Below are 18,674 nucleotides of genomic sequence, written 5' to 3' on the forward strand. Positions count from 1 at the left end.
AGGTAATTCCCCAGATATTTCCCAAAGAACAATAATTGGTTTAAGGTGCAACAATGTAGACAAGGATCGGCCGGGCGCGGTGGCTCACGCCTGTAATCCCAGCACTTTGGGAGGCCGAGGCGGGCGGATCACAAGGTCAGGAGATCGAGACCATCCTGGCTAACACAGTGAAACCCCGTCTCTACTAAAAATACAAAAAATTAGCCGGGCGAGATGGCGGGCGCCTGTAGTCCCAGATACTCGGGAGGCTGAGGCAGAAGAATGGCGTGAACCCGGGAGGCTGAGCTTGCAGTGAGCCGAGATCGTGCCACTGCACTCCAGCCTGGGCGACAGTGAGACTCTGCCTCCAAAAAAAAAAAAAAAAAAAAAATGTAGACAAGGATCAAATGAGACTGTATTAAACTACTTTGAAAGATTTTAAAAGATGTTTAAACAATACTCTGGAATAAATGAGGCCAGTTGTATTAGTCCATTTTCACACTGCTATAAAGAAATACCTAAGACTGGGTAATTTATAAATAAAACAGGTTTAATTGACTCATAGCTCTGCATAGCTGGGGAAGCCTCAGGAAATTTACAATCATGGTGGAAGGCAAAGGGGACGCAAGGGACATCTTACATGGCAGCAGGAGAGAGTGAGAGCGAAGGGGAAACCAAACACTGTAAAAACCATCAGCTCTCATGAGAACTCCCTCATTATCACAAGAATAGAATGGGGTAATTCACCCCCATGATCCAATCACCTCCTACCAGGTCCCTCCTTCAACACGTGGGGATTACAATTAGAGATGATATTTGGGTGGGAACACAGAGCCAAACCATATCACCAGTCTAAGATAATCAAAATGATCCCCTACTAAATTCAAGCTTATTTAATGAGTTAGACAAACAATTGGCCAAGGTAGTCAAGTTACATTAAATAAATTGGGACTTATCACATATTTCTGAGCTTGTAAACCTTCTTGATAAGCCAGCCAGGGTGATACAACAGAGAAAGGATAACAATGCCACTAAAATTATAAATTTACAACTCCAGCGACTTACTGGCCAAGTTGCTATGTTTAAACAGAGGCCACCCTTTTGAAAGGCGTTTCAAAAACATCTAAGAATGTCTGTATTATAAAAAAACAAGACATCTTTTAAAACACTGTAGAAAGCTGAAATGGGTGCAAAAGCAAAAAGAGAAAATGGAAAGGAAGGACAGGGAGGTTCTGGGAAAATAAAGAGGGCTTTTCCCTTCCTCCTATGTTACACTTTAGGGGACGTAAATATGTTTATAAGCAAAAAACAAACTAAGGCTTTAGTTGATATGGAAGCCAGACTTTCTATTCTCAACCCTACCCTCCTAAAGAGCCCTCTTCCTTGGAGTAACCAACCACTTCGGATGGTAAGGATACCTAATCAACCTGTGACTGTACATAGATCAGAACTTTTAACTTTGCAGCTAGGGAATTTAGATGGACATCATTCCTTCCTTCTGGTGCCTTCTGTAGCAATATATCTTATAAGGTGAGATTTCTTAGAGCTTTATAACGCCCATATCTCTTTTTCAAAAACAGGAAGAATATTCTTCAAAATGAGAAAGAATCAGCTGAAATTGATGCTATAAACATTTTCAGTCAAATGATTATTCAGGTTCAATTATTAGGTACCAAAGGAGGAACTCCATGATTTGTTAGACTTCATTCCTGATTATCTATGGTCCTGTGCATCCATGAACATAGGAAAAATTCCGATGGCTGTACCAGTAAAAAATACAAGTAGATCCAAATAAACCAATTCCTGATATTAAATGATCCCCATTAAAACAGGAATCCATAATAGGCATAAAGACGTTAATTAAGGAATTCATTGATAATCATTCCTTGCATCTGCCCTTATAATATGCCCATCATCCCAGTACAAAAACCCAAGGGGAAGAAATGGAAATTTATGCCAAATTTAAGAGCCATTAACAACATTGTTGTCCTTTGACATCCAGTAGTTCCAAACCCTCATAACCTCTTGTCTAATACACCCATAAATAATAAATGTTTTACTGTATTTGACTTAAGTAGTGCCTTTTTCAGTATACCAGTAGATCCTGATAGTCAATACCTGTTTGCCTTTACTTGGGACAGTCCCTATACACCTGGACAGTCATGCCCTAGGGTTTCCGGGAAAGCCCAATCTACTTTTCACAAATAATAAAAGTTGATTTATCTGAACTAAATTTTGAAGAAAATTCTGCTCTGCTCCAGTATGTCAATGACCTCTTGTTATGCTTTTCCAACTTAGAAAAGTGAAAAAGGGACAGTCTATATTTATTGGAACTAGCAAAAAAAAAAAAACCACCATAAAGTCTCTAAGAAAAAACTTCAATTCTGTCTAACAGAGTGAAATACTTAAGACATTTTATTTCTAAGGAAGGGCTACACATAAATCCAGACAGAATAACTGGAATTCTTACATTCCCTACTCCAAAAACTAAAAGATAACTTAGTGGATTTTGAGATTAGCTGGTTCCTTTTTTTTTTTTTTTTTTGAGACGGAGTTTCACTCTTGTGGCCCAAGGTGCAGTGCAATGGCGCAATCTCGGCTCACTGTAACCTCCACCTCCCGGGTTCAAGCAATTCTCCTGCCTCAGCCTCCCGAGTAGCTTGGGATTACAGGCGCCTGCCACCACGCCCAGCTAATTTTGTATTTTTAGTAGAAACAGGGTTTCTCCATGTTGGTCAGTCTGGTCTCAAACTCCCGACCTCAGGTGATTTGCCAGCCTCAGCCTCCCAAAGTGCTAGGATTACAGTCGTGAGCCACCGCACCTGGTGAGATTAGCTGGTTCATGTCATAGCTAGATTCCTAACTTTTCCCTCATGGCACAAACTTTATATATATTATTATTTTTAACACTCTTTTATTTTTTATGTTTTTAGAGACAGAGTCTCACTCTGTCACCCAGGTTAGAGTACAGTGGCACAATCATAGCTCACTGCAGCCTCAACCTCCTGGGCTCAAGCAATCCTCCTGCCTCAGCCTCCCAAGTAGCTAGGACTACAGGTGCATGCCACCACACCCAGCTAATTCTTTTATTTTTTGTAGAGATGAAGTCTTGCTATGTTGCCCAATTATACATATATAATTTTATATATAAAATATATATTTATATATACTTATATATAATAAATTATATAAATAATTTATATAATTTATATTATATAAAATATATATGTATCTTTATGTCCATGAGTACTCAATGTTTAGCTCCCATTTATAAGTGAGAACATGCAACACTTGGTTTCCTGTTCCTGCATTAATTTGCTTAGGATAATGGCCTCCAGCTGCATCAATGTTGCTGCATATGACATGATTTTGTTCTTTTTTTATGGCTGTGTAGTATTGAATCATGTCCATGTACCACATTTTCCTTATCCAATCCATTGTTGATGGACACGTAGGTTGATTCCATGTCTTTGCTCTTGTGAATAGTGCTGTGATGCATGTGTCTTTTTGGCAGAATAATTTATTTTCTTTTGAATATATACCCAGTAATGAGATTGCTGGGTTGACTTGTAGTTCTGTTTTATGTTATTTGAGAAATGTCCAAACTGCTTTCCACAGTGGCTGAACTAATTTACATTCCCACCAATAGTGTTTAAGCATTCTCTTTTCCCCACAGCCTCACCAGCATCTGTTGTGTTTTGACTTTAAAAGCCATTCTGACTGGTGTGAAATGATATCACATTGTGGTTTTGATTTGCATTTCTCAGATGACCAGTGTTATAGAGCAGTTTTTCATATGCTTGTGGGCCATTTGTATGTCTTCTTTTGAAAAATGTTGTCCTTCATGTCAAGGGCAGTATGATCACTTTTTAATGGTTTTTCTTGTTGACTAGTTTGAGTTTCTTACAGATTTTGAATAGTTACCCTTTGTCACATGAATTCTTTGCAAATATTTTCTCCCATTCTATAGGCTGTATGTTTAGTCTGTTGATTATTTGTTTTGTCATGCAGAAGCTTTTTAGCTTAATGAAGTCCCATTTGTCAACTTTTTGTTTTTCATTTTTGTTGTTTCCTTTTGAGGACTTAGTCATAAGTTCTTCGCCTAGGCCAATGTCCTGAAGAGTTTTTCCCAGGGTTTCTTCTAGGATTTTTATAGTTTCAGGTCTTACATTTAAGTCTTAAATCCATCTTGGTTAATTTTTGTATGCAGTGAGAGATGGGGGTCCAGGTTCATTCTTCTGCATATGGCTCTAAAATTATCCCAGCACAATTTATTGAATAGGGTGTCCTTTTGCCAGTGTATATTTTGTCAAATATCAGTTTGCTGTAAATATGGGACATTATTTCCAGTTTCTCTATTTTGTTCCATTGATCTATGTGTCATGTCTATTTTTATACCAGTACCATGCTGTTTTGTTCACTATGGCTTTGTAGTATAATTTTAAGTCAAAATGTGATACCTCCAGCTTTACTCCTTTTGTTTAGGATTGCTTTGTCTACTTGGGCCCTTTTATGGTTCCACATGAATTTTAGGATTGTTTTTCCTAATTCCATGAAGAATGATGTTGGTAGTTTGCCAGGTATTGTGTTGAATCTGTATTTGCTGAATCTGTATTCCTGAGTCTGTATTTGCTGAATCTGTGTTGTTGAATTTGAATTGCTTTGGGCAGTATGGTCATTTTGATGAAACTAATTATTGTAATCCTGGAGCATGGGGTGTTTTTCCATTTGTTTGTGTCATCTATTCTTTCTTTCCTTCCTTCCTTCCCTTTCTTCCATTCTTTTCCTTTTTCTTGAGACAGGGTCTCACTTTTTTTTTTTTTTTTTGAGACACAGTCTTGCTCTGTCACCCAGGCTGGAGTGCAGCGGCATGATCTCGGCTCGCTGCAAGCTCCACCTCCTGGGTTCATGCCATTCTCCTGCCTCAGCCTCCTGAGTAGCTGGGACTACAGGCGCCTGCCACCACGCCCAGCTAATTTTTTGTATTTTTAGTAGTGACGGTTTCATCATGTTAGCCAGGATGGTCTCGATCTCCTGACCTTTTCACCAAGGCTGGAGTCCATAATCATAGCTCACTGCAGCCTCCAACTGCTAGGCTCCAGCAATCCTCCCACCTCAGCCTCCTGAGTAGTTGGGACTACAGGCACGCAGTGTCAGGCCTCTGAGCCCAAGCTAAGCCATCATATCCCCTGTGACCTGCAAGTTATATGCCCAGATGGCCTGAAGCAAGTGAAGAATTACAAAAGAAGTGAAAATGGCCTGTTCCTGCCTTAACTGATGACATTCCACCACAAAAGAAGTGAAAATGGCCAGTCCCTGCCTTAACTGATGACATTACCTTGTGAAATTCCTTCTCCTGGCTCATCCTGGCTCAAAAGCTCCCCCACTGAGCACCTTGCGACCCCCACCCCTGCCTGCCAGAGAACAACCCCCCTTCAACTGTAATTTTCCTTTACCTACCCAAATCTTACAAAACGGCCCCACCCCTATCTCCCTTCGCTGACTCTCTTTTGGACTCATCCCGCCGGCACCTAGGTGAAATAAACAGCCTTGTTGCTCACACAAAGCCTGTTTGGTGGTCTCTTCACACGGACAAGAGCGAAACGCAGCACCATGCCCAGCTAATTTCTTTGGTTTTGCAGGGATTGTAGAGACAGGGTCTCGCTATGTTGCCCAGACTGGTCTCAAACTTGTGGCCTCAAGCAATCCCCCAACGTTGGGCTTCCAAAGTGCTGAGATTACAGGCACCAGCCACCTCACCTGGCCTGATTTCTTTCATCAGTATTTTGTAGTTCTCCTTGTAGAGATCTGTATTAGTCTGTTTTCAGGCTGCTGATAAAGACATACCCCGGACTGGGCAATTTACAAAAGAAAGAGGTTTAATTGGACTTCCAGTTCCATGTGGCTGGGGAAGCCTCACAATCACAGTGGAAGGCAAAGAGCAAGTCCCATCTTACATAGATGGCAGCAGACAAAGAGAAAATGAGGAAGACGCAAAAGCGGAAACCCTGATAAAACCATCAGATCTCATGATACTTAGTCACTACCACGAAAACAGTATGGAAGAAAACACCCCAATGATTCAATTATCTCCCACCAGGTCCCTCCCACAACACATGGGAATTATGGGAGTATAATTCAAAATGAGATTTGGGTGAGGATACAGGGTCAACCATATCAACATCTTCCATCTCTTTCAACAAGAGTAATTAATATGCTAATTCACATAGAAGCTGAAATGGTCTCCAAACATGGCCAACCCTCTTAGATTCAGAAACACAAAGTTTACACTTACAAAAAACATATGGACCCCCTTTCCTCCTGGAAATTTACTACCAGGGTTTGTAGTCTAATTGACTATACTCCTACAGCTTTAACATCTCATATATATGATAATCAGACCTATGATATAGTATAACTAGTTAAAATAGAAATCATATTTCAGAGTACCCACATTCTTCCCATGTGCAGTTGATGGGCCATATTACAAAAACAAAATTTGGAACTCCATTTCTGTTTTAGATTGTACACAGCTTCAAGACGAGTGTTATTGTCTACAAAATGTTTAAAATCCTGAAATTATAGAAACGTGGCTTTAGTCTCTACCCATTCAAAATAATAGGTAATACATGGAAAAAAAGATGTTTTTGTTGAGGAAGAAAGATAAATGAGACTGTGACCATCTTAGGCCTCACAATCAGACAACATTTAAGTCATATTGCTATTTGGTGCAAAACTGGATTCATAAAAAATTACTTTGGCGACAAAATGACACAGTAATATAGATATTGATAATCAAATATTCTGGGTATTAAAACTCAGTATTCTTCAGGCTATACTCCCAGCTAACTCACTTTGGGACACGTTCTCGGTCTATACTGAGTCTGTGTTCCCAGGCTTAAGTCCTCAAACTTGGCCGATAATAAAACTAACCATGATTTCTTTAAGTTTTGGTGCCTGTTATTTCACCTTTCGGTCGACAAATCGTTTTTCTCATGTTCCTCTGTCTTACATCAATTTAATTTGTAGACCAGCCAAATAACCTAAAAGGCTAGAAGGAAACAATTTTTCCTCCCCCACAACTATTTCCTCTAGTCCTCCGGCTGAAAGTTGTTCCACGTCCTGGGCAGAGAGAGCCCCAACAGGCAGCACCACCAGCTCCACAGAGTTGGAGCGATTCCCCCAAGAAGCTCCCCTGCGCCCCTCGTCACCCCCCAGAGACCAGCAGAGGAAATGGCATCTATCCCTTGGAAGACACTAGGCAGGAGAGAACAACTGCAAGCCCTTCTGCTCACACAGAGGAGGAAAGGATGGCGGAGGCGGCGAATGGGATGTAGCAGAAACCCGACGGCTGCGGCGGAAGGGACACCGCCCCTCTCCAGCCTCTGAGCCATCTTCGCCCTGTTGTCATAGCACTTAGAACGGACGCCACTGCGCAGATCACACCGTGCCGCGCCGCCTTCTGGGGGCCGGAGTCCAGAGGGGCTGAGGCGCAAAGGCGGAGACCGACTTCTCAGCGGGCCGCGGTTGGAATTAGATTTCTATTGGGGCGGGGCTCGAGCGAACCACGGCCTAATCCTCATTAGCAGAGAAGGATAATTACTGCAATACTCTGCCCTGCCCTGACAGCAGCTCCCGAGACCCTGAGTCTGCGGAATGCCCGCCTCCAGCCTGGGCTCCGGGCACAAGCCACGCCCTTCCCGCCTCGTCCCCGCCTCTCCCCTCGGTGGCGTGTGGGTGGGGCTTCGTGGGGGCGGAGCTGCGCGGGGCGGGGCGTCGCGGGCTCGTCCGTGGTGCTCTGGGATCCCGCGCTTCCGAGACTCGCAGTCTCCGCGAGTTGCCTGTTTTTTTCCTGCCTGGACGCGCATGAGGGCCCCGTCCATGGACCGCGCGGCCGTGGCGAGGGTGGGCGCGGTAGCGAGCGCCAGCGTGTGCGCCCTGGTGGCGGGGGTGGTGCTGGCTCAGTACATATTCACCTTGAAGAGGAAGACGGGGCGGAAGACCAAGATCATCGAGATGGTGAGTGTGGAGGCTCGGCGCGCCCAGAGCACGCGAGGGGCCGGCTGGGCCGTCCGCTGGCCTCGGCAGCCTGTGCTGGGCCGCTGCTCGGTCGCGACTGGGAGCTGCCGGCGTCGCCTGTCAGGCTGGGATCTCGCTAGCTCGGGACGCGCAGCTTGGGGGACCCGGCCGCCCCGCGTGCGGCCACTCCGCGGGCTTGGTGACCAGGGTTGGGTCCCCGGCTGCGGCCCTCGGCTGCCCGTGGTCTTTGTTAGGTTTCCGTTTGAAGGAGCAAGGCAGAAAAAGATGAATCGGACACAGGCTACTTTGTGCTGCAAAACCCGTTTCTCTAGAGATAAGCTGCATGCCCTGGGCTGGTCGCTCCTTCTCTCCCTGCCTTGCTCCCGCCCTCCCCCCGGATCCGCGTCAAACCGTTGCCGCTAATCTAGTTGCAATTCCCGCAGAGGACTAGTTGTTTTATGTTGGGGCTGCCATGAGTTCGATTATGAAAATGTGCAATATCTAAAATTTTACAAGAATAACAATCCAGGAGAAATTTAGGATAGTTTATTTTGTATTTGAATGTATTCCTTCTTGTCTCAAAACTCCCACGAAGTATCTTCGTTTTCATCTTAACTCTCAAAGCTCTTGTATAAATTTTCGAATTTAATTTTTTATGGAAGAGGGTGTCCCAAGAATTCCCTTTGAGATACCTTATAAGTAATTGTTTCAAAAATGAGGATATTTAGTTTCGTTTTGTATTTTAGTTAGAACTCCCTCAGGAAGACAATTCTTGCACAAACTTGCATGCTTATGTATTTCCTGAAATGCATAATCCTGGGTATATACGCCTGACCGTGTGCTATACATGTGAACATCTAGGGTCATATGATTATGATAGAAAAAAAATTTAAAATCTACACTAAATAATATCATTTGAGGGTGTAATACTTGGAATTTCTCAGCACCTGCAATATGTTCAAACTGATGAAAGACACGATTTGTCCTGTTGGTTGTATTGACCCCAGGTTGAATACAGACGTATTTGCATAATTAAAATTAGCCAGTGTCCCAGCTATTTGGGAGGCTGAGAGGAGGATCACTTGAGTCTGGGAGTTCAAGGCTATAATCACACCTGTGAATAGCTACTGCACTCCAGCCTGGGAAACATAGTGAGACCCTGTCTCTTAAAAAAAAAAAAGAGTTAATTCCCACTTGTCTCATATTCCAATAATATTCCTTAATTTTGAATTAATTTATTCTTAAAGGGTCTTAATAATTCTAAAGGCTTATTAAAATTCATTTCTCCAATAGGAACACTTTTACACTGTTGGTGGGACTGTAAACTAGTTCAACCATTGTGGAAGTCAGTGTGGCGATTCCTCAGGGATCTAGAACTAGAAATACCATTTGACCCAGCCATTCCATTACTGGGTATATACCCAAAGGACTATGAATTATGCCGCTATAAAGACACATGCACACGTATGTTTATTGTGGCACTATTCACAATAGCAAAGAGTTGGAACCAACCCATATGTCCAACAACAATAGACTGGATTAAGAAAATGTGGCACATATGCACCATGGAATACTATGCAGCCATAAAAAATGATGAGTTCATGTCCTTTGTAGGGACATGGATGAAACTGGAAAACATCATCCTCAGTAAACTATCGCAAAGGCAAAAATCCAAAGACCGCATATTCTCACTCATAGGTGGGAATTGAATAATGAGAACTTATGGACACAGGAAGGGGAACATCACACTCCGGGGACTGTTGTGGGGTGGGGGGAGGGGGGAGGGACAGCATTAGGAGATATACCTAATGCTAAATGACGAGTTAATGGGTGCAGGAAATCAACATGGCACATGGATACATATGTAACAAACCTGCACATTGTGCACATGTACCCTAAAACCTAAAGTATAATAAAACAAAATAAATAAATAAATAAATAAATAAATAAATAAATAAAAATTGTAATAAAAAAAAATTCGTTTCTCCCACTTCTGTATGCCCACAGCAGCAAATGGTTTTATCTCAGAAGTTTCATTTTGCTTTTGTTGCTTTCCTGCTTAGAAAACTTGGCTTTCTTTTGCCCACAACCCAAGGTTAATAATGCCTATGTAGGGGAAAAAACCAAGTTGCCGAATCTCCCTGTCTGTGCTTAAACTGTGGATTGGTCTGTATACCACTTATCTAAGCCAAGTAAGGTTAAAAATCAGTGTGTTCACAAAATCCTTCAATGATACCATCATAGGAACAGTTTGCTATCTTTGTGACAAATAATGAAGACCTATCAAGAATACAAACTTACTGGTGCTAAAGAAATCAGTCAATACTTACATGTATGCGTAGTATATTAATTCAGATTGTAATATATGTGTAGCCTGCTAGTAGCTTTTCAATGGAAAAAGTGAAAAGAGCTTCATGTTAACTTTTTAAATTTTAATAGGTTGCTTCTTCAAGTGGAAGAAGTATTTGACTGGGGGTCAGAAGACCTGGGTTGGAATCCTATTTCTATCTTTCTGTAATAATGTAGGTCTGCTCTGTCCATCCTCTACCCTCCTCCCTCAGAAAAATCTCTGCAAACCCATGATGTCCAACAGACATAGCTCATATTGGTCACAGCTAACGGAGTTAACTACCTAACCAAGTTGGGCCTATCTAACTGGCTAAGAAAACCAGTAACTTCTGGGACTTGGCTCAAAATGATGCATTGTATTGCAAGAGTTTTTAATTGAGAGACATGAGGAAGTTGCTAGTGGGTTGTGTATGCTACAGCTGAAATATCCCATAGGGCAGCAAGATTAATGTACAGAAGAAGCCAGTCATGGCCAGGCATGGTGGCTCACACCTGTAATCCCAGCACTTTGGGTGGGTGAGGTGGGAGCACCCTGTCTCCAAAAAAAAAAAAAAAAAGAAAGAAAGAAGGAAAGCAAGATAGGGAATGGGATCAAGAAACCGAATTGTAAAGGAATTTTGTAAAGCCATTATAAAGAGTTTGCTCTTTATTTTGCAACAAAGGATCATCAAAGGTTTGCTTTGGCAGGGTACGGTGGCTCACACCTGCAATCTCAGCACTATTGGAGGCTGAGGCGGGAGGATCCCTTGAGCCCAGGAGTTCGAGACCAGCCTGGGCAGCATAGGGAGACCCTTTCTCTACAAAAAATAAAGATATTAGTCAGTGCAGTCCACACTTGTAGTGTAGTCCCAGCTACTTAGGGGCCGAAGGTGAAATCTCTTGAGTCAAGGTGGTCGAGGCTGCAGTGAATCGTGATCACACCATTGCACTCAAGCTTGGGTGACAGAGTCACCCAGAGTCTCAAAACAAAGAAACAAAAAACCCAACAGTATGTTTTATGAAGATGAGATAAGGTGGACTGGAAGGGAAGATCCTGGAAAGAAATAAATTCAGGAGGTTGGTAGTATTGCTTGCGAAAGATGATTAGGGACCTTAAACTATGCCACTAGCAACAGGTATGGAAATAAGGGATCAGGAGACAAACATTTCAGAGATAAAATCAACGGGACTTTGTGGCAGCACAGACTGTAGAGTCATACAAACCTAGTTTTGAATCTAGTTTTTCTCATTTATCAAGCCATGTGACCTTGGGCAAATTACTTAACCTCTCTGAATCTCCCATTTTTCATCTATTATTTGGGAGATAATGATAGGACCTACTTCATAGGTTGTGAAGATTAAATGAGATAACACAGTGCCTAGAACATAATTGCTTTCTTTCAGAGCTTATTATTTGTGATCATTAAATAAAGGGATTAATTGTAAGGAGAAATAACTTTAAGGTTATCAGGTAACTGCTGATTCTGGTTATATTATTAGCCAAGATGAAGAGAAGGAAAAGGGCAGGTTTGGACAGTAGCCAGGAGGTAAGGGAAATGTGGAATAACAAGTTCACTTTAAGTCATATGAAATTTGAGATGATCAAGGAATGACCAACTAGAAATGTTCATGAAATAGTTAATATATTTAAAGTGCTTAGAAAAGTGCCTGGCCCAGAGTAACCAATATATACATTAGTTATTGTTATTATTAGCAATAGCAACTGAAAATGGAAGGCTAGTGCTCTAAAGATAAATCGGGACTAGAAATAATATTTTCCCAAATGTCTAGCCTCTCAATGGCAAGTGTGGAGCTGGATATTATTTCTCATCCATAGTTTTACGGCGAGAAGAAAACAGAAAACTTGGCAATGCCAAGTTCAGTAAAGATGCTGAAAGCTGTCAGAGGTGGAATAATAGGAAATGTTTCTAAAAGAAGGGACAGAATTAGCTATGTCCATCTTCTCTAAGGTCAGGAGTTGATGACAAGATCAGAAGTTGGTCTGATCTTAAAAAAAGTTTAACTTTTAACTTATCTTAAAAGTTGGTCTGTAGCAGTGGGTTGAGCCGCCATTGGTAAAACAATGACGTGAAGAAAACTAAAAAATGACTATTGGGCAGAGGAAATAGTTGTGCTGAGGATGGGTATTTTGTTTTGTTTTTCGAATGGTTGGCACATGAGTATGTTGGTGGGCAGAGGAGTAGTGAAAAGCAAATGGTTAAAGATAAGAGGAGGAGAAAGAATAATCAGTCTAGCAAAGTTCTAGGGGAGGTGTGGACAGATGCCTTTTGAGGGAATATGGAACATCTTGTCTTTCTGAAAGAGTGTACTACTCTGGGCCAGGTGCGGCGGCTCACGCCTGTAATCCCAGCACTTTGGGAGGCTGAGGCGGGTGGATCACCTGAGGTCAGGAGTTCGAGACCAGCCTGGGCAGCATGACAAAACCCCGTCTCTACTAAAAATAATTTAAAAAATTAGTTGGGCATGGTGGCGGGTGCCTGTAATCCTAGCTACTTGGGAGGCTGAGGCAGGAGAATCGCTTGAAACCAGGAGGCAGAGGTTGTAGTGAGCCAGGATTGCACCATTGCACTCCAGCCTGGGTGACAGAGCAGGATGTCATCTCAAAAAAAAATAAAATAAAAAAATAAAGTGTGCTACTCATACTGAGTTATAGTTACTTATTCTCCATATTCTTATTATACTATATCTTATTATTTGCAGCCTTAGATTAATTGCTTCCACCTACTTCATTCTTTACTTCTATCCAGTTAATCTGATTTTTCCTGCTAAATGACACCTCTTTCAAATGTTACATACCAACTTCTTTTCTAATTTCTCCTGCAATACCAGAATGTATTCTATTTTTATCAGCAAATTTTCAGTTTTTCTCTAATAAAGCTACCAAAAAGAAGATGAGACTAGAATTCAAAGAAAGAGCCAAAAGGAAAAAAAAAAGAGAGATTGCTTAATCTTATTCAGTTATTCTAATATCTTTTATTAAATTTTCTAAAGTAGAGTATTTATCCAGTGAAGTAAAATGCAAGCACAACACTAGAACGAATGTGTAGTCTTAAGCTTAGCCCCTAAAGAGCAACAGGAAGGGAGGAAATTACTTAGACAGCAGGATAGGGGAGATGGAACGGTCACTAGAACCTCCACAACCAGTTAAAAATGGTTATTTCCAATTTAAACATATCTCAACGATTTATTGCTTTGTTGTTAACGTCAACTATTACTTAAGTAGCTGATGTGGGATAGGGGAGATGGAACGGTCACTAGAACCTCCACAACTGGTTAAAAATGGTCATTTCCAATTTAAACATCTCAATGATTTATTGCTTTGTTGTTAATGTTAACTATTACTTAAGTAGCTGATGTGGTTTTTTTAAAACTTTAGTATACTGTGTTTCTTTCTAGGACATAAACTTCTTTTTTTATTTTATTTTATTTTTGAGGCAGGGTCTCACTCCGTCACCCAGGCTGGAGTGCAGTGGTTGAATCTCAGCTCACTGCAACCTCTACCTCCTGGGCTCGAGCCATCCTCCCATCTCGGCCTTCAGAGTAGCCAGGACTAAAGAATGCACCACCACGCCCAACTAATTTTTGTATTTTTTGTAGAGATGGGGGGTTTTGCCACATTGCCCAGGCTGTTCTCAAATTCCTGGGCTCAAGAGATCCACCCATCTTGGCCTCCCAAAATGCTGGGATTACGGGTGTGTGCCAACTGTGCCTGGTCCTAGTAGATAAACTGTTAACAAAAACTTCTTCCCTTCTTCCACTTTAAGACAATATAGGCCAACTCTGGGTGCATTGCCTATGAGTTAGCCCTGCTCCTCAAGGAGCAGTTAAAAAAAAGAAAAAAGGGCCGGGCGCGGTGGCTCACACCTGTAATCCCAGCACTTTGGGAGGCCAAGGCGGGTGGATCACCTGAGGTTGGGAGTTCGAGACAAGCCTGACCAACATGGAGAAACCCCGTCTCTACTACAAATACGAAAAATTAGCCAGGCGTGGTGGCACACGCCTGTAATCCTAGCTACTTGGGAGGCTGAGGCAGGAGAATCACTTGAACCCAGGAGGCAGAGGTTGCAGTGAGCCGAGATCACACCATTGCACTCCAGCCGGGGGAACAAGAGCGAAACTCCATCTCAAAAAAAAAAAAAAAAGAAAATATCAGATGTTTTCTGGGTATTATACTGAGTGAATTGAAAGCCCACTATTGAGTCTGTATTTTAAAAAGGAAGGGAGAAGCAACCCAAGTTTTAAACAACTGCTTTAGTGAATCAAATAGACTTTTTATTTTATTTTATTTTTGAGACTAGATCTCACTCTGCTGCCAGGTTGGAGTACAATGAAGCGATCATGGCTCACTGCAGCCTCAAACTCCTGGGCTCAAGCAGTCCTCCCACTTCAGCCTCCTGAGTAGCTGGGACTACAGGCATGTGCCGCCACACCTGGCTAAGTTGATGTTTTTTTTCTTTTTTGTAGAGACAGGGTTTCACTGTTTGCCCAGGCTGGTCTTAAACTCCTGGGCTCAAGCAATCCTCCTGCCTTGGCTGCCCAAAGTGCTGAGATTATAGGTGTGAACCACCATACCTGGACAGACTTTTTTTTTTTTTTTTTTTTTTTTTTTTTGAGATGGAGTCTCGCTCTGCCACCCAGGCTGGAGTGCAGTGGCGCAATCTCTGCTCACTGCAAGCTCCGCCTCCCGGGTTCACACCATTCTCCTGCCTCAGCCTCTCCGAGTAGCTGGGACTACAGGCGCCCCCCACCACGCCTGGCTAATTTTTTGTATTTTTAGTAGAGATAGGGTTTCACCATGGTCTCGATCTCCTGACCTCATGATCCGCCCGCCTCGGCCTCCCAAAGTGCTGGGATTACAAGCGTGAGCCACCGTGCCCAGCCCAGACTTTTAAAATATCTCCATATCTCAATTTTTATCTAATTTATATCAGTGCTTAGATTTAAGACTTTTTAGGACCTGTTTTGAATTCTTGATTTGTTTTGTAAAACATTTTCTCTGAATTCTTTTGGCATTTCCTGATGATTTCTCGTAATTTAGCAATTTATACAGTGTCTTGTATTGTTTATTATTATTTATGTTCCTTGAGGGTTGGGATGGGTGCTTTTCTTTTGGTCTTATTTATTTTTGAGACAAGGTCTCATTCTGTTGCCTGGGCTGGAGTGCAGTGACATGATGATAGCTCACTGTAGCCTCAAACTCCTGAGCTCAAGTATTCCTCCTGCTTCAGCCTCCCAGGTAGCTGGGAATATAGGCATGAGCCATTATGCCTGGCTAATTTTTTATTTTCTGTAGAGACAGGACTTTGCTGTGTTGCCCAGGCTGCTCTCAAAATCCTGGGCTCAAGCAATCTTCCCACCTCAGCCTTCCAAAGTGCTGGGATTGCAGGCATGAGCCACCTGACTAGCTGGTCTCTTTAAAAATTAGTTGTACTCGACTAAGAGAAAGAGAGACCCCAAAACGGTGACTTCAATAAACAGTAAATTTTGTTTTTCTAATGGAATGAGAATTCAAAAAAACAGGCAGTTGCTTATGTTAATTAGGGCCATAAGGATACCAAGGCATAGGTCTTTGACATTTCCGTTGTCTTTTCTTCATGGTCATAAGATGGTCGTTGCAGTCATGGCCAATGCGTCCATGTTTCAGGCAACAGAAAGACGGAATCAGGGAAGAAAATACCTGTTTCAGTCAAGCTGAATTTTCTGCTTACAGATAATTGGAGAGAACAAGGTTATATGGCCACCCTTATGTAAGTGAAGTTGAAGAATTGTTTTATGATTGAGCACATTTGCCACCTTCCAACAAAAATGAGATATTATTAGTAAGAAAGAAAGCGAGAGAGTCTATTAATTGGGTACTCATAATACAGCAGCAGAGAACACAAACTCAGAATAGCTTCTATCTTTTTTTTTTTTTTTTTTTCCGACACCAAGTCTCGCTCTGTGCTGGAGCGCAGTAGCATGATCTCAGCTCACTGCAACCTCTGCCTCCCAGGTTCAAGCAATTCTCATGCCTCAGTCTCCCGAGTAGCTGGGACTATAGACATGCACCACCACGGCCAGCTAAGTTTTGTATTTTTAGGAGAGACGGACTTTCTCCATGTTTGCCAGGCTGGTCTTGAACTCCTGACCTCAGGTGATCCGCCCGCCTCGGCCTCCCAAAATGCTGGGAATTACAGGTATAAGCCACCATGCCCGTCAGCTTGTATCTTTTGTTTACCCCGAGTAAAGATATATTCATTCATACTTGAAATATCTAGATTTTAAGTAGCTCTCAACACATAGCCACCTCCTTCATATGTCCTAGTGAGATGTGTCACAACTAGCTTCAAAACTGTAGACCTAACAGTACTCCAAAATGAATCCAGATTGAGCATCCCTAATCTGAAAATCTGAAATCCAAAACGCTTCAAAATCTGAAACTTTTTGAACGCTGACATGATGCCACACAAGTGGCTGAGATATTGACACCTTTGCTTTCTGATGGTTCAGAGTACACAAATTTGTTTTAGTCACAAAATTGTGTAAAATATTTTATAAAATTACTTTTAGGCCATGTATATAAGGTCGATGTGAAACATAAATGAATTTCATATTTAGACTTGGGCACCATCCCCAAGATATAATGTATGTGCAAATATTCCAAAATCCCAAAATACCCGAAATCTGGTCCCAAGCAGTTTCGGTAAAGGATACTCAACCTGTGTAAGGTTATGAGACATAGCAACAAAAGGCTATGTGATAAAGAAACAGGAAATGACATTGGGTAATGATTCATGGCTGTGGTGATGTTTGAAGGATAAAAATCATGATTGCTCCAGTTTGAAAAACAGAAAAATACATTAAATTCTTCTTTTTTTTTGAGGCAGTGTCTCGCTCAGTCACCCAGGCTGGAGTGCAGTGGCACCATCATGGCTCACTGCAGCCTTGACCTGCTTAACTCAAGTGATACTCCTACTTCAACCTCCCAGGTAGCTGGGACTACAGGTGCATGCCACCATGCCTGGCTTATTTTTGTATTTTTTGTAGAGATGGGTTTTTGCCATGTTGCCCAGCTGATCTCAAACTCCTGGGCTTAAGCGATCCTCCTACCTCTGCCTCCCAAAGTGCTGGGATTATAGGTATGAGCCACTGTGCCCAGCCCACTAAACTCTTAACATTATCAAAGTCTATATTCAAGATGATCTTGAATTCCCAAATTTGTAAATATGGAAATGTTTGTACCAGGCATATATGACTTTGTGCTTTCAAATCATGTTTGTCACGTTTCCTGTAGATTATCTGTATGCCACAAGTTAACCACATTTTCAACTTTAATGAAAAGTTGTTCTCTTATCTAGTGAGCTACTTGTATATTAGCTAGAAACAGCTCCTTCCTGAAACAGTTTTAGCTTTACAATTTTTTTTCTCTTTCCTTTTGTTGTGAATTCATTTACCTAACAGATGGAGTCCCCTTTGAACTGGATACTTAATTTTAAATTTATTCACAATTTTTTTTCTGACTAAAAGCCATTACTTTCTTTCATTCATTCATTTATTTTAAGAAATGGGATCACACTCTGTGAGCCAGGCTGGAATGCAGTGGTGCAATCATAGCTCACTGCAACCTCGACCTCCTGGGCTCAAACCGTCTTCCCACCTCAGCCTCCCAAGTAGCTGGGATTACAGACATGTGCCACCATGCCTGGCTAATTTTATTTTTAGAGACAGGGTCTTGTGGCTGGGCACAGTGGCTCACGCCTGTAATCCCAGCACTTTGGGAGGCCAAGGTGGGCGGATCTTGAGGTCAGGAGTTCTGGAGCAGCCTGGCCAACATGGTGAAACCCTGTCTCTACTAAAAATACAAAAATTAGCCAGGCATGGTGGCAGAAGCCTGTAATCCCAGCTACTCGGGAGGCTGAGGCAGGAGAATTACTTGAACCCGGGAGGCAGAGGTTGCTGTGAGCCAAGATTACGCCATTGCACTCCAGCTCTGGGCAACAGAGCAAGACTCTGTCTCGAAAAAAACAAAAACAAAAACAGACAGTGTCTTGTTATGTTGCCCAGGCTCATTACATCTTTAGATCCTTTTACTTTCTTCACTTCAGTTACCAATACTAGCCATTGATTGGCAGGCAAGAGGTGGGCATTTTTTCCTACAATACAGCAATTTTTTACAACCTGGCTAAGGCTCATAAGAGCTGGTTATATAAACTATGACAACTAGAGAAGGATGAAACCTTATTTTGAAATACAGGATCCCATATACTAGTGTTTTACACCAATGGTATTCAAAGAGTGGTCCCAGACCATGGCATCAACATTGAGCAGGAACTTGTTATATATGCAAG

At 42.0% G+C, this 18,674-nt stretch overlaps 1 protein-coding gene across 2 annotated transcripts in view; it reads left to right on the plus strand.

Annotated features, from left to right (window-relative positions):
* The first annotated feature begins 7,778 nt into the window (after positions 1–7,778).
* Positions 7,779–18,674, plus strand: part of NT5C3A (5'-nucleotidase, cytosolic IIIA) — a 49,590-nt gene continuing 38,694 nt past the window's right edge. The window contains exon 1 of one of the 2 annotated variants that reach the window (XM_032758366.2): positions 7,779–7,998. In XM_032758366.2, the coding sequence (XP_032614257.1) occupies positions 7,846–7,998 (153 nt within the window). In that variant the 5' untranslated portion in view covers positions 7,779–7,845. The remainder of the gene's footprint in view (positions 7,999–18,674) is intronic. The other variant, XM_032758367.2, reaches the window with a different exon arrangement.

The sequence above is a fragment of the Hylobates moloch genome, unplaced genomic scaffold, assembly GCF_009828535.3.
Source record: "Hylobates moloch isolate HMO894 unplaced genomic scaffold, HMol_V3 SCAFFOLD_1, whole genome shotgun sequence".
Lineage (NCBI taxonomy): Eukaryota > Metazoa > Chordata > Mammalia > Primates > Hylobatidae > Hylobates > Hylobates moloch.